Source organism: Pinus tabuliformis, chromosome 3_1, assembly GCF_031772625.1.
Source record: "Pinus tabuliformis cultivar Carrire ecotype Pingquan chromosome 3_1, CPIR1, whole genome shotgun sequence".
In the NCBI taxonomy this organism is placed as follows: Eukaryota; Viridiplantae; Streptophyta; class Pinopsida; order Pinales; family Pinaceae; genus Pinus; species Pinus tabuliformis.
The window spans coordinates 517,960,354-517,975,126 of record NC_142301.1 but is presented as its reverse complement, the minus strand read 5'-3'; the positions used below and the strand labels follow the sequence as shown (position 1 = coordinate 517,975,126).

The 14,773-nt window shown below is 41.0% G+C and overlaps 1 protein-coding gene across 3 annotated transcripts in view; it reads right to left on the bottom strand.

The window, feature by feature from the left end:
- Positions 1 to 14,773, bottom strand: part of LOC149188087 (D-2-hydroxyglutarate dehydrogenase, mitochondrial-like) — a 544,264-nt gene that overhangs the window by 217,764 nt on the left and 311,727 nt on the right. For 2 of the 3 annotated variants that reach the window (XM_089411563.1, XM_089411562.1), the window contains one exon: positions 14,175 to 14,255. The exons of the other annotated variant lie outside the window; for it this stretch is intronic. In XM_089411563.1, coding sequence (XP_089267689.1) covers positions 14,175 to 14,255 — 81 coding nt within the window. The remainder of the gene's footprint in view (positions 1 to 14,174; positions 14,256 to 14,773) is intronic. 3 annotated transcript variants of the gene reach the window in all.

Sequence of the window (14,773 nt, the reverse complement as noted above, 5' to 3'; positions counted from 1 at the left end):
ACTGTTGTCCAAAATAACTGTGTCAATGTGTTGATTCTTGTGCATATGTTTGTTTCTATATTACGGTGTGATATTTGCAGCAGTATTTATTTTAATGTTTATTGAAGTAATTTCATAAATAACTTATTGTGGAATAAGTAGGAAAAGTAAATCAGTTGCTGCAGTGATAGAATTTTCACATGGTATCAGAGCGAGTAATCAAAGACAGGAAGGGAAAATCTGTTATGGGTCGAGACCACGATGCAAAGGCATCCATGTCAAGGGACTCACACCGATTATCAGAAGATTTCACAAGAGAAAGAGATTTCGATTTCTCTATGTTCGCTTCCAGGCTAGAAGAAGAAGTGGCATGTATGGTATATAGACAGTGGAACCTCGTGGCATATGACAGGAATCAGGGAGTGTTTCTCAGAATATCGAGAAGAGAAGATGAACTTTCAAATCACCATGGGGAACAAGGCAAAGTGTACTCCAGTAGGGAAGGGTACCATAGTCTTTTAGACAAAATCGGGAGAATGGTTTTGTGCTACAAATGTGTTGCATGTACCAGGATTGGGGATGAACTTACTTTCCATGTCAAAACTACAAGGCAAGGGCTATGACATCTACTTCATCAAGGAGAAGGTATATGTCAAACACCCGAGCTGGAAAAAGAAAGTGCAGATCAGGATCAAAAGTAATCGGTTGTATAGATTACAACTAGAATCACCAATGGCACTAATAGGCAGTCATGGAGACAATGACTTGAACGAACTATGGCACAGAAGAATGGGTCACTTGCACCATGGAACTCTGAGAATTCTCAGGAGCACTGTGACAGGAGTTCCGGGTCTGAGTACGGAACGAGATGATGTATGCAGGGGATGTGCTCTAGAAAAGTATGCGAAGGCAGCATATCCTAGGAGCAAACACAAGGCCAAGAGTGTACTAGGATTGATACAATCAGATATCTACGGACCTATGTCCGTCAAAGCTCTCAGTGGTGCCGAGTATTTCCTTACCTTCATTGATGACCACTCAAGGAAAACTTGGATTTATTTTCTAAAAACCAAGGATGAGGTTTTCTGTCGATTCAAGGAGTTCAAGGCTCTAGTGGAGAATCTAATTGGTAAGAAAATAAAAGTTTTGCGCTTAGATAATGGTGGAGAATATGTCGATAAGGACCTCACTAATTTTTGCACTAAGGAGGGCATCAAAAGAGAGTGGACAATTCCCTACAATCCGGAGCAAAATGGGGTAGCAGAAAGAAAGAACAGGACTATTGTAGAAGCAGCTAGGGCCATGATGTATGATCAGGATATGCCAAAATTCCTGTGGGCGGAAGCATGCAACACAGCATTCTATGTTCAGAACAGGACTCCTCATCGGGCATTGGGCAAGATTACTCTAAAGAAAGTCTTCACAGGGAAGACACCTGAAGTCAGTCATTTCCGGATATTTGGGAGTTTAGCATATTGTCGCATACCCAAAGAAAAGAGGAAGAAGCTGGATCAGACTGCGGAAAAGGGATATCTGGTGGGATATAACGAGAACGCTAAGGCATACAGAACCTATCTTCTAAGGAGCAGGAAGGTAGTAGTAAAAGAGATGTAAAGTTCATGGAGGACAAGGCTTTCAGAAGATCTCGCGAGATGCCTTCCGAGGAGTAGTCGAAAGAGGAGTCGTTGGTTAAGCCTCTTCAACCAACAGAAGTAAAGAATTCTTCCTCAGAATAGGAAGATTCTCAGGATGAGGAAGAGCAGACAGAAGTACCTGCTTGCAAAGGAAGAACTAGTAGGGAACTTCGTCAAATTCTGCGAGATTCAGAGGACTTCATCGGTGCGCCAGGAACGATAAGAGGGAGCGAAAACAGCCAGATAGATATCAGGCATTAGTAGCTCAGGATGGAGAGCTAACCAATTTCAAGGAGGCAGCTCAACATCAGGTTTGGCTACATGCGATGGTACAGGAATACAACTCCATAATGGTAAACGATGTCTGGGAGGTGGCGCCAAGGCCTCAAGACAGATTAGTGGTAGGTTCAAGATGGATCTACAAGATCAAATACGCTGCAAACAGCAGTGTTGAGAAATACAAGGCTAGGTTTGTGGCTAAGGTGTATGCTCAAAAGGAAGGGATTGACTATGAGGAGACCTTCACACCGGTAGCCAAGTATACATCTATTAGGACCGTGATATCTCTTGCAGCCCAGATGGGATGGGGGATCCATCAGATAGATGTCAAAACGACATTACTAAACGGGGTAATAGAAGAGGAGGTATACATTGAACAACCAGAGGGTTTTGAAACTCATGAGAAGAAGTCTCATGTATGCAGATTGAAAAAATCGTTGTATGGGCTGAAACAGGCACCGAGAGCATGGTATGGTCGAATAGACGGCTACTGTCAGAAGATGGGATTTGTCAAGAGTGATGCAGATCCGAATCTCTACTATCTGGTTGTAGAGAACGAGCCACTAATCTTAGTATTGTATGTGGATGATCTCTTTCTAACAGGATCATCCAGACTCATTGGGGACTGCAAGAAGAATTTGGCCACAGAATTCGATATGAAGGATTTGGGACGAATGCACTACTTCCTAGGGTTGGAAGTTTGGCAGCAGATGGGAGAAATCTTCCTTGGGCAAGGGAGGTATGCTACAGAAATCCTAAAAAGATTCGGGATGGAGGACTATAGACCTATGGCTACGCCAATGATCACCAATTGGAAGAAGATTGATGCATCAGAAGACAAGGATGTCGATCCCACCCTATGCAGGCAGCTCATAGGGTCCCTGATGTATCTGGTCAATACCAGGCTAGACATTTGCTACGCTGTAAACACCCTCAGTCAGTTCATGGTGGAACCAAAGAGGACACGCTGGGCAGTAGCCAAACACGTTCTCAAGTATTTACAAGGAACAGTCGATTATGGGCTCTTGTACACTAAAGGTAAGGATATCAGTTTGAGTGGATTTACTGACACAAATTGGGCAGGAAGTTCAGTGGATCGAAAAAGTTAACTCTGGGTACTATTTCAACATTGGATCAGGAATGACCTCTTAGTGTAGTAGGAAACAGAAATCTGTGGCTCTGAGCTCATCTGAGGCAGAATATATGGCAGCAAGCATAGCTTCGTGTGAGGCCATATGGCTTAGACAACTGCTGGTGAACCTATTCAAAAAGAATATGGAGGCGACCAGGATCATGTGCGACAATCAGAGTTGCATCAATCTCTCTGAGAACCTAGTATTTCATGATAGGTCGAAGCATATTGATATCCGGTGTCACTTTGTCAGATACTGTGTCCAACGAGGAGTTGTATAGTTGAGCTACACTCCTACAAGAGAACAGGTCACAAACATCCTCACCAAGGCCCTTGGAAGGACAAAGTTTGACTACTTCAGGGAAAAGATGGGGATGGTGAAAAACCAATTTCAGAAGCAGAAATGGGAGTGATTGTAGCATGGATGCAGAGGGAGTTGCAGTGCGGATGCAGTGTTGGGAGAAAGGACCAACAGCAACACAGATGCAGAGGGAGTTGTCATACAGATGCAGCAGTGGCAGTGGCAAAGCCATGGGCAGCAGTACAGGATGCAACAATGCAGAGGATGTTGGGCAGGGAGGCTTAGCATCAACACAGGGACCGATGCTAAATGATCAGGGTGATACTCAGTGAGGAGTATTACTTGAGCACAGTCCTCGCTAAGAGGGAGTGTTTATTTGGGTAGCATCGGATGTGCTCTAGCCACGAAAATTAATGGAGAGGCTAAAGCACATGAGATCTCCAATACCCAGAAATGGTTTGGGCAAATTCTAAACAGTTTGGGAGATATTAAAATAATTAATATTTTTAATTAAGTCCCTAAGTCTAAACTTAGGGAAAATAAAATATTAATGTGAATTAATATAAAACTATGTTAGAATGGTCCAAAAGTCATGGATCAAGCCAGATCTAATCTTAGCCGTTGATTAGGGACTTAATCTCAACCGTTGATTTGTCAACGAGAAAAGTATAAGAGGAGGCTTGAGGGTCACTTGGAGAACACACTGAGGGAGACCAATTAGTTCAATTTCTGGAGCGGGGCTAGCTGAGAAATTGAACCAATGGTCTGGTGAGCAATCAGGAGGTAGCAAGTACAGAACAGAGAGACAGGATCAGCCACTAGAGATTAGCACTGAGGCAGGAGAGGCAGACGTAGAGGCAGCATGAGACTGCGCAGTCATTAACTGGGCTTGTGTGGGTGACACAGAGAGGCCCAGGGCTGACACAGTCAAGCAGGGGCTGACACGGAGGGTTTGAGAGCCACACAGAGGTCAGCCGGGATGATGCTAGGATTGGGAGAAGTGCTGGAGTATTTTTTTTTTTTTTCTCTGTGGGTAAGCCAGTTTGGCACCCTGTTGTATTGAAGAATTGTTGAATAATAAAAACCTCCCTTGCTGCACCGGTTTTCCCACATTGGGTTTTTCCAGGGACTGTTGTCCAAAATAACTGTGTCAATGTGTTGATTCTTGTGCATATGTTTGTTTCTGTATTACGGTGTGATATCTACAGCAATATTTATTTTAATGTTTATTGAAGTAATTTCATAAATAATTTATTGTGGAATAAGTAGAAACAGTAAATCAGTTGCTGCAGTGATAGAATTTTCACAGTGTATAGAGAGACTATCTTATTACCGAGACTGTCTTCTTTTTTCGAATCAACAATATTTTGTTTGAATGACATCATGGTAGTAAGGACCTCGAGACTTACTCTTGTAATTTAGCATCAAAACTGAGATTATAATTTATGTCTACACCATGAGTGCTTCAATGATCCTCTGCATCTATGTGAGACTATGTAATTTCTCCCCACCTGAGCTTCAACACTGTTGCATCCTTTATTGTCACATTTTTCCTGAGACCTTCACTGTTTCTTTATTGAGATCATCTATGCACTTCGAGATCATGGCTTTCATCCAAACGTGACAATGCATGTCACAATTGTACTGAGATTCGTTATGACTATATTCGATTATGACTGTGATGAGACAAAGTATGTCTTTGTTCGATCATCAAAGTTCTCTTATTACATCTATCTAAAGCCTTGACAAAGGTGTGCTACAATTTTCATTACATGTATTTCGAGACTATGTTGAGAGATTACCAAAACCGAGATACTCTATTTCTCTCCTTCGAGCATGCTGAAATGGTATTACAGTGACTGCGTTGAATACTATAGTCATGAGGAGACCAAGATAGGAATGCGGAGATAGTGTTTGCATACGGATGTTGATACAGAGTGTGTCCTCCTTCACCTTAACTGAGATTGATATTGACTTGTCTTGTTGTTGTTGGTTGAAGACTGATCTTTTAAGTGTCTCTTTTATTCCCTTCCTTAGACTGCAACCATAGCTCTGATACCATGTTGAAGAATCTAGGGCACGGGGTTAATGAGATTCTTCTTTACATGATAACTATTAATGCTTGGCTTGTTAATAATTAGTGTACCTTCTTTTAATCATTAAATAACTACCATAACAAAGAGACAAGAACAGAATAAGTTGGCCAGATCTAATCTTAGTCGTTGATTAGAGACTTAATCTCAGCCGTTGATTACGGACTTAATCTCAGCCATTGATTAGGGACTTAATCTCAGCCATTGAGATGTCAACATGAAAAGTATAAGAGGAGGCTTGAGGGTCACTTGGAGAACACACCAGAGTGATCAGTCATTCTATTCTCTAGAGCGGGATTTGCTAAGAGAGATAAAACCAGTGATCGGAGTTTCAGCTGAAGGGCATTGAGTACAAAGAGACGAAGAGGTAGAGATAGTGTTGGGAGAGCAATACAGGAGCCAGAGAGAGTGACGCAATAGCAACCAGGGCTCACGCAGGGCCATGCAGAGGTAGCCGGGAGCTACGCAGAGCCTTAGAGAGGCCAGCGTTGCTAACGCAGAGGGCCAGAAGGCTGACGCAGACCCATCCGGGATGACGCAGGGCCAGCGTTGGGCAGAGAGGGGCTGACGCAGTCCAGAAAGGAAGACGTTGGGGTTTTGGGGCAGATTGGAGCTAAGGAGCTACCGGAAGGATTTTACGGGGTTTCAGCAAGGAAATTTGTCTCAAACTGAGAGGTATTACTGCCAAGGAAATTCTCTATTGGGTAGGTCAGTTTCGGCACCCAGATTCTACTCTGATATTGCTTAATAAGAAAACCCTCAGATAGTTGCACCGATTTTCCGGCATTGGGTTTTTCCGTGGATATTGGTCCAAAAATAACGGTGTCATTTGGTGTGATTGTTTCTGTTTCCTTCAGTTGTTGATTTGTAATATGTTGAGCATGCACAGGTGTTTATTTTCAGTATTTACATGGTAAATAACTTGTTAAGTAACAAAACAAGTATGTAGGAATAAATCAGATAAAGTGCATGGAGGGTTTCTAACTGGTAGACTTAGAAACTTCAACATGGTATCAGAGCGTGATCGCAGATCACAGGAGGAGTGAGGACATCAGCCGAGCGGAGCAATAGCAGGAGAAAACAATTGTCTCAAGGTGACAGAAGTTGTTTCTCGTAGAGCAGCAACAGGGGAAGGGTGACACAGTGACTGCATCATCAAGGGTGAGCTAGGAAGAGGCAGCACAGAGGCCAAGGAAGGCAAAGGGAGCCTCACGCAGAAGCTAGGAGGGCTGACGCAGTTGGCTGAGGAGGTTGGGTTGTTGGTGTCGGGATTGCACAGAGCCTAGGAGCTCTCACCTTCAGGTTGTTGGGGTTTAGAAGGCTGTGGGAACATTGTAGAGTGGAGCTAATGAGGTACTGTAGTCAAAACAGTACCTAACAGGGCAAGGCCAAGGTAGAGGGAGTTGCTGCCGAGGCAGATGTCTGGCCAAGGAATCTGGATCAATGTTGTTGTTGCACAAACGATCAGAGAGGGGCAACTTGACGTTGGTAGAAGGATTTCTAGGTGGGAAATCGGGACTTGGAGGGAATCAAGAAGAGAACTTCCAGACGAAATTGGAGAGACTCAGTAGGAGTCGAACCGAGAACTTCCAGACGGGAAGTAGACTCAGCAGGAGTCGAACAGAGAACTTCCAGACGGGAAGTAGACTCAGCAGGAGTCGAACAGAGAACTTCCAGACGGGAAGTAGACTCAGCAGGAGTCGAACAGAGAACTTCCAGAAGGGAAGTAGACTCAGCAGGTGTCGAACAGAGAACTTCCAGACGGGAAGTAGACTCAGCAGGAATCAAATAGAGAACTTCTAGATGGGAAGCAAACTCGGAGGAGTCAACAAGAAGAGAAAAGAGATGGCCATGAATGGGGTGAGGGATCCAGACAGGTTGGATGAGGCATCCAACTTTGTCATCTGGAAGGCCAAGATCCTTTCTGTTCTGTGTGCCATGAGTGCTCACATGCCACTTGACCGGAAGTGGGTAGACATCAAGCTGTAGTCAGATGGACTACAGGCGATGAGGGGCAAGATCCTCGAGATACCCAGCATCTTGGATTAGACCTTCCTACAGGAGCCCCAAAGAGGAGTAGCAGGACTAACTGAGTTCGGGTAAAGATGGATGCGAATGGAGCAGCAAAGAGAGCTACAGTGCAGGAGTCCCAGGACAGCGAAAGACTAGCATGCTGCAACAGTGCGAGACGCACAGGAGTGTTGCACCAGTGCAGGAAGGCACAGAGAGGTGTGGAACGGTGTGAGATGCAGGGAGTTGTTGCAGCAGCATAGAGGTCAGAGAGGGAGCACTTGTCAGCGACAGAGGGAGCTTCAACATCAAAGGGTGTTTCTAGCCCAACAGGGAGGTCAGTTGGGAGATCAATTACTTACTTCTCAGTAACTGAGTTGCAGTGTAGCAGTGGGCAGCACGATGCAACATGATGAGAGGAGGTGCAGTGCAGATGCAGTGTTGGAAGGAAGGACCAGCAGCAACATAGATGCAGAGGGAGTTGTAGTGCAGATGCAATGCTAGGAGGAAGGACCAACAGCAGCACGGATGCAGAGGGAGTTGTCGTACTGATGCAATAGTGGCAGTGGCAGAACCATGGTCAGCAGTACAGGAGGCAGTAGTGCAGAGGATGGTGGGCAGGAAGGCCTAGCATCAACATAGGTTCCGATGTCGAATGATCAGAGTAATACTCAGTGAGGGGTATTGCTAGAGCACAGTCCTCGCTAAGAGGGAGTGTTGATTTGGGGTAGCATTAGATGTTCTCTAGCCACGAAATTTGGTGGAGAGGTTGGGGCACATAAGATCTCCAATACACAGAAAGGGTTTGGGCAAATTCTAAACAGATTAGGAGATATTAAAATAATTAATATTTTTAATGGAGTCCCTAAGTCTAAACTTAGGGAAAAATAAAATATTAATGTGTATTAATATGAATCTGTGTTAGAGTGGTCCAAAAGACATGGATCAAGCCAAATCTAATCTTAGCTATTGATTAGGGACTTAATATCAGTCGTTGAGATGTCAACGGGAAAATTATAAGAGGAGGCTTGAGGGTTACTTGGAGAACACACCAAATTGATTAGTCATTCTATTCTCTAGAGCGGGGTTTGTTAAGAGAGATAGAATCAGTGATCGGAGTTTCAGCTGAGGGGCATTGAGTATAGAGAGACAGAGAGGCAGAGATAGTGTCAGGAGAGCAACGCAGGAGCCAGAGAGAGTGACGCAGTAGCAGTCAGGGCTCACACAAGGCCACGCAGAGGTAGCCGGAAGCTGCGCAGAGCCTCAGAGAGGTCAGCGTTGCTGACACAGAGGGCCAAAAGGCTGACGCAGGGCCTCCTAAGGCTGACGCATACCCATCCAGGGTGACGCAAAGCCAACGCTGGGCAGAGAGGGGCTGGTGCAGTCCAGAAAGGCAGACACTGGGGTTTCTTGGGCAGATTGGAGTTGAGGAGCTGCCGGAAGGATTATCCGTGGTTTCAGCCAGGAAATTTGTCTCAAACTAAGAGGTATTACTGCCAAGGAAATTCTCTGTTGGGTAGGCTAGTTTCGGCACCCAAATTGTACTCTGATATTGCTTAATAAGAAAACCTTCAGATAGCTGCATCGGTTTTTCCACATTGGGTTTTTTCGGGGACATTGGTCCAAAAATAACGATGTCATTTGGTGTGATTGTTTCTGTTTCCTTTAGTTGTTGATCTGTAATATGTTGAGCATGCACTAGTTTTTATTTTCAGTATTTACATGGTAAATAACTTATTAAGTAACAAAACAAGTAGGTAGGAATAAATCAGAAAAAGTACATGGAGGGTTTCTAACTGGTAGACTTAGAAACTTCAACATTTGCATATGGATGTTGATACAGAGTGTGTCCTCCTTCACCTTAACTGAGATTGATATTGACTTTTCTTGATGTTGGTTGGAGAATGATATTTTAAGTGTCTCTTTTATTCCCTTCCTTAGACTGCAACCATAGCTTTGATACCATGTTGAAGAATCTAGGGCACCGGGTTAATGAGATTCTTCTTTACATGATAACTATTAATGCTTAGCTTGTTAATAATTAGTGTATCTTCTTTTAGTCATTAAATAACTACCATAACAAAGAGACAAGAACAAAATAAGTTGGCATTCTGCCATGGCCAAAACCTCTCCCTCTTGGCGAGGAAAACCCACATAAAATTCTTCTTATAGAGATTCCAATTGACGAACACCAAGACCATGACCCTTGACTAACTGAGCCACTCCAAAACCAAGCCACCAATCATCTTCTTCATACTGCTGAAATCATCATCTTCACTGCACCATGGAGATATACATTAGTACTGCGACATCACTGAGAATATTCCTATACTTCCACTGAGAGACTCATCATAGCTATGAGCTTCATGGCTGCTGCATTACAACAGAGATCACATCGATCCTCTTCCTTATGAATACATCAAGACTATGTGACTGTGATCATCGAGATAGTGATTGTGTCTATGATGTATGTAAGCTGAGAAAGAGATCCTTCTTGCCGAGGGTGTATACTTCTGACTTCATTTATCATTTCACCGAAAATTCTTATCATCTCTTTTCACTGAGGAGTGGACTAGATCAGTAATGCACCGAGGCTTGTAATGAGGAGAAGATTGAGACTTATTTGCGAGATTTGAGGTTGTGAAAATTCCTACACTGAAGGAACCCCTACTGCAGCAAATCTGAATCTACTTCACCTACTTGATTTTTAAATTACATTCATCAAGTTATTCTTCTAAATACTAAAGAAAATTATTTCTATAGCCTACACTAATTAAATATTTGATCTCATGAAACAGAAAGCAGAGCAAAGAACAAGATACATAGGACACTTATTTTTGGACACAATAGTCCCCAGAAAAACCCAATGTGGGAAAAACCGGTGCAGTAGTTCTGAGGGTTTATTATTATGCAGGAGAAATATCTAAATACAAATTTGGGATGCTCATCTAGCAATCCTTTACAAAGAAAAATACTGGCGGAAAATCTAAGTGAGTTTTACCTCACTTCACCTAGCAGAATTCCAGCTGATCCAGCACAATACTGGCTAACACCGGCTATTTCTGCGTTGGCCCTGCGTAGGCTCTACGTCAGCCCTGTGTCAGCTTCTCTTCCCTTTACGTCAGCTATCCCGACTGTTCCTACAATTCTTGGCAATTCCGGTTGTTCCCAACAGTTCTGGATTCTGCATGACAGGCAGCTTTTCTGCTCTACGTAGGCTTTTCTGGCTCTGCATCAAGACTACGTGGGCCCAGACTGGCCCAGCATCAGCTCTCCCAACTACTACGCTGCCTCTTTGCAAGCTCTCTCCGTCAGTATTCTCCAGAAAGTCCTTCTCCCAGATTTTCTCTGCCCCTCTGTTGCTGAATGATCACTTAGTTCAAATTTCTCAACTTCCTAGCCCCAAAAATCAAACTTTAAATCAATTCTCTCTCAGTGTGTGTGTTTCCAAATGAACCCCAAGCCTCCAATTTTTACTTTTCTTGTTGAGTCTTAAATGACCGAGATTAAGTCTCTAATCAATGGCTAAGATTAAAACATGACTTGATCTACCTTCTAGATCATTCTCACCCTTATTTTAATTAATACACATTAATATTTTAATTTCCCTAAGTTTAGACTTAGGAACTACGTTACCGGATCCGTCAGGCTCGGGTGTTGGATCTGCGGATCCCCGGATCTGATACGGATTCGGATTCGGATCCGCTGGGATCCGCTTGTGCAAACATGAAATTTTTACGTACAACAAAAACTAACGTCGGCCTAAGTCAACCCCTTTGCGGAAATTCACTCTTAAAATTCAAAATTCTATGCATATTAAGAAAGGTCGCATAATTTCGATTAAGTTTATTAGATTCGGTCGGAATGCACGGTTCTAATAGTTTTCTGTTTCACGTGTTTTTAGATGGGTCTGAAGGTCATGTCATGAAAAGTGCCCTCGGGTTTTCCTCAAATGCTCTGTCTTTCACGCTAGAATGTGCCCTCGACCCTGCTCGTCGTGTTATGCTATCAAATGCTCTCTCTTTCGCGCTAGAATGTGCCCTCGATCCTGTCCGTCGTGTTATGCTATGAATGTGCCCTCAAGCCTGTTCGTCGTGTTGCGCTGTGAATGCTCTGTCTGTCCTGCTGGACTGTGCCCTCATGCATCAATTCACTGTGTTCTCTGTCTGACACCATGCTCCAATGCGTCCTCAGTTCTCATAAATCAACCATGGTGGTTGCCAATACACTATGTTTTAGCCACGACTAAGTTTAAAAATAGCTTGCCGTGCCACTATGTTCTAGCCACGACTATTTTAAAATTAATTTTTAAATAAATTGTGAAATAAATGTAATTTACATTATATTTTTATATTAATGTAACTTTCTATAGTACTTGTATATATATAATTTATATATTATTATTATATAATAAAATGAATATATATAATTTATATATTATTATTATATAATAAAATGAATATATAATTTGAGAAACATTAAAAATTATTATCAATTATATGTATTATAAATATTATATAGATATAGATATTCATACATATTTTTAAGTTTTAAAATTATAAAAATATGTTTATATTTATTTGTACTTGCCGTTTCCTAATGTATCTGGATCCTGGTTTTTCCAAAACCTGGTGGATCTGTATCCGGATCCTGGTAACTTATTAATAACTAGTAATTAATGTTTCAATATTATGATACATTAATTTTAATATATTAAATTAATAATTATTTTTTCCATCTGAAATTAATAATTATTTTAAAAATATTATATAGAAGTTTTATATTTAAAATTTTAAACAGAAATTATAATTTTTTTATTTTATACAAATTTAATTAATATTTATAAATAATATATTAATTCTGATACTATTTATCTAATATATCTAATATTTATTTTATAGGTACTCTATATAAAAATTATATATTTAAAAATTAATATATGTTTTTATTTTATTTTTATATAAATTTAATTTTTAAAAATTATAAAATATTTTATATTGTTTGTACTTGCCGTATCCGGATCCTGGCTTTTCAAAAAACTAGCGGATCCGTATCCGAATCCGGATCCGGATCCGAATCCGTATCCGAATCCTGGTAACTTAGCTTAGGAACCTCATTAAAAATATTAATTATTTTAATAAAATACAATCTGGGTGGAATTTCACCAAACGGTTTCTGGGTTCTTTAGAACTCATGTGTCTTAGCCTCTCCACCAATTTTCAAGGCTAGAACACTTCCAATGCTACCAAAAACTAACACAGGTGAGTCCGAGATGGTATCTATATTATACTCATTCGAGAGAGTGTTCCTTCAAAGTATGCGAAGTTACAGACCTGTACCCATCTGAGCTTCTTCAAAGAGAAAATGTGATATGTTTCTTTGTCCTTTTGCGGAGACTTTAGCTACCTATTTATAGGTGTTGTGTCTCCATATCAAGCCGACATTTCCCAGTGAACCGATGTGTCTTATTTTGTGAACCGACATGACTCCCTTTTAATTCATTTGTTGGCCGACGTGACTGTGCTTTTCATTGTTTTGCTTGCTTGTCTTCAAGATGATTGTGTTGGTCTTGGAGGGTTGTTCTTAGACATTCGGTTGACCCATATATATTACATAAATGCTCAAGAAGAGCTCTTTGACTCTTTGACTTTCCTAGACCTATGGAATGAGCAAGAAACTCATTCTTATAATTTACAAAAATAATATTTCTTTTTCTTGACAAGTACAAAGATCAAAATTACTTTGACAAATACCAAACCTAGTTACACTTTTCTTCAACACTCTAAAGACTGGTCTCAAAATAGTTAAGAGGGAGGTTCCGTTTGAACTAGGCATATAACTTAAAAGTAACCAAGATCCTTGCATTACAATTAGATCTTAGGTCTTGCATTTCATATAGGTTAGTCTATCATTTAAGCAGTGGTTGTCCATCTGGTTACTTGGCTTTGATTTGTAATAAGCAAGAATTGTGACTCCAAAAGGCATTGGTCTAATTTCTAAATCTAGTTAAATCCTTAAGTCTTGCTAAATTTAACCGAGTAGCTAGGCCACTCAATTGTGTCTCCTGAACAAGTTGGTTCCCAACTTGTCTTTCATCATATCCTTCCATAGGGACTACCCCCCATAGCCTATTGTTGGGAGACAGATAGAACGGAGTGGGCGGGGATCAGAGTGATAGCTCCCGCCTTGAGCCGTTGTCGCAGTGCCTGTACAATTCGAGTGACAACACACCTGACATGGGATGGACTAGCCCCTACACTAGTGATCGCCCCTACAAAATAAAGGATTTTCTAAAACCATGAGTCTTCAAGTAGGCCCATTAAAGATCCTCCAACTCTATCTAGGACGAATGGAACAAAAGTAAACTCATAGGCATCGACAATGGATCTGACCAAACAAGGCCTCACATGATTGTTTCATGGCTTTAACCTGTGACATTGGGCTTACAATGAAGCAAAAATGCTGCAATGAATGTTTAGGTACCCCCACTAGTATAATGGGTAACAGGGTACATTTCAAAACCCACTGATTTTCCTCCAAATTTGAGATGCGATAACAGGTGTTTAGAATAATGCATCTAAACAAAAATATGAATTCATAGCATGAAAGGAGTATCATGTGAATTTCAGGTGGTATTTTCAGAAGTTGCCTAATAAAAAATAAAATAAAACTGTGATCACTAGTAAGTACACACCATGATCTTCATAAAGCACTACAAAGACAATTTTAAATTAAAATCAGTTTACCATGTCCAAAGAAGCAAGATCCAAAAATTCGAATGCTGAGATAATCTCTCCCAATTTCCTTTTAGCTTCAGAGAGAAGTCTCTGCAACCAGCAAGTACAATTTTTTTAAACAACCTAATTAGCAAAGGTTCTCTGTCATACACACATTTTATACAAATAAATCTGCATCTGATCATTTACCAATTATGGAGTTAAGCAATGGAGACTTCAATAGCAATGGTTAAATCTTTTTTTTTTATGTTTTCTTTTGCATTCCTAGCCAAATATGTCAAAACCAACAGATCTAAATTTTAAATGATAAATTTAATATCCATGGTGACCATCTTCTGTCCTGTGGGATTCAAAAAACAATTGTACTTCAGGACCTAATTAACATTTAAAATAACAATTACTTGTATGGTTATGGAGAAACTGACCAAAAATAAAAATCAGGCATGAGTCCCTCTTTTTATGGTCTTTACGTTATCTAGACTCTAGCAAGAAGGATGAAATCGAAAGATTCAAAGAAGAAACAAAGCAAAAGTCATTCTCTAGCACCTAAAAAAATGCTCAATTCCTTTGCTGGGTTCACTAATATAGGATTAAATAAAATCTAGTTT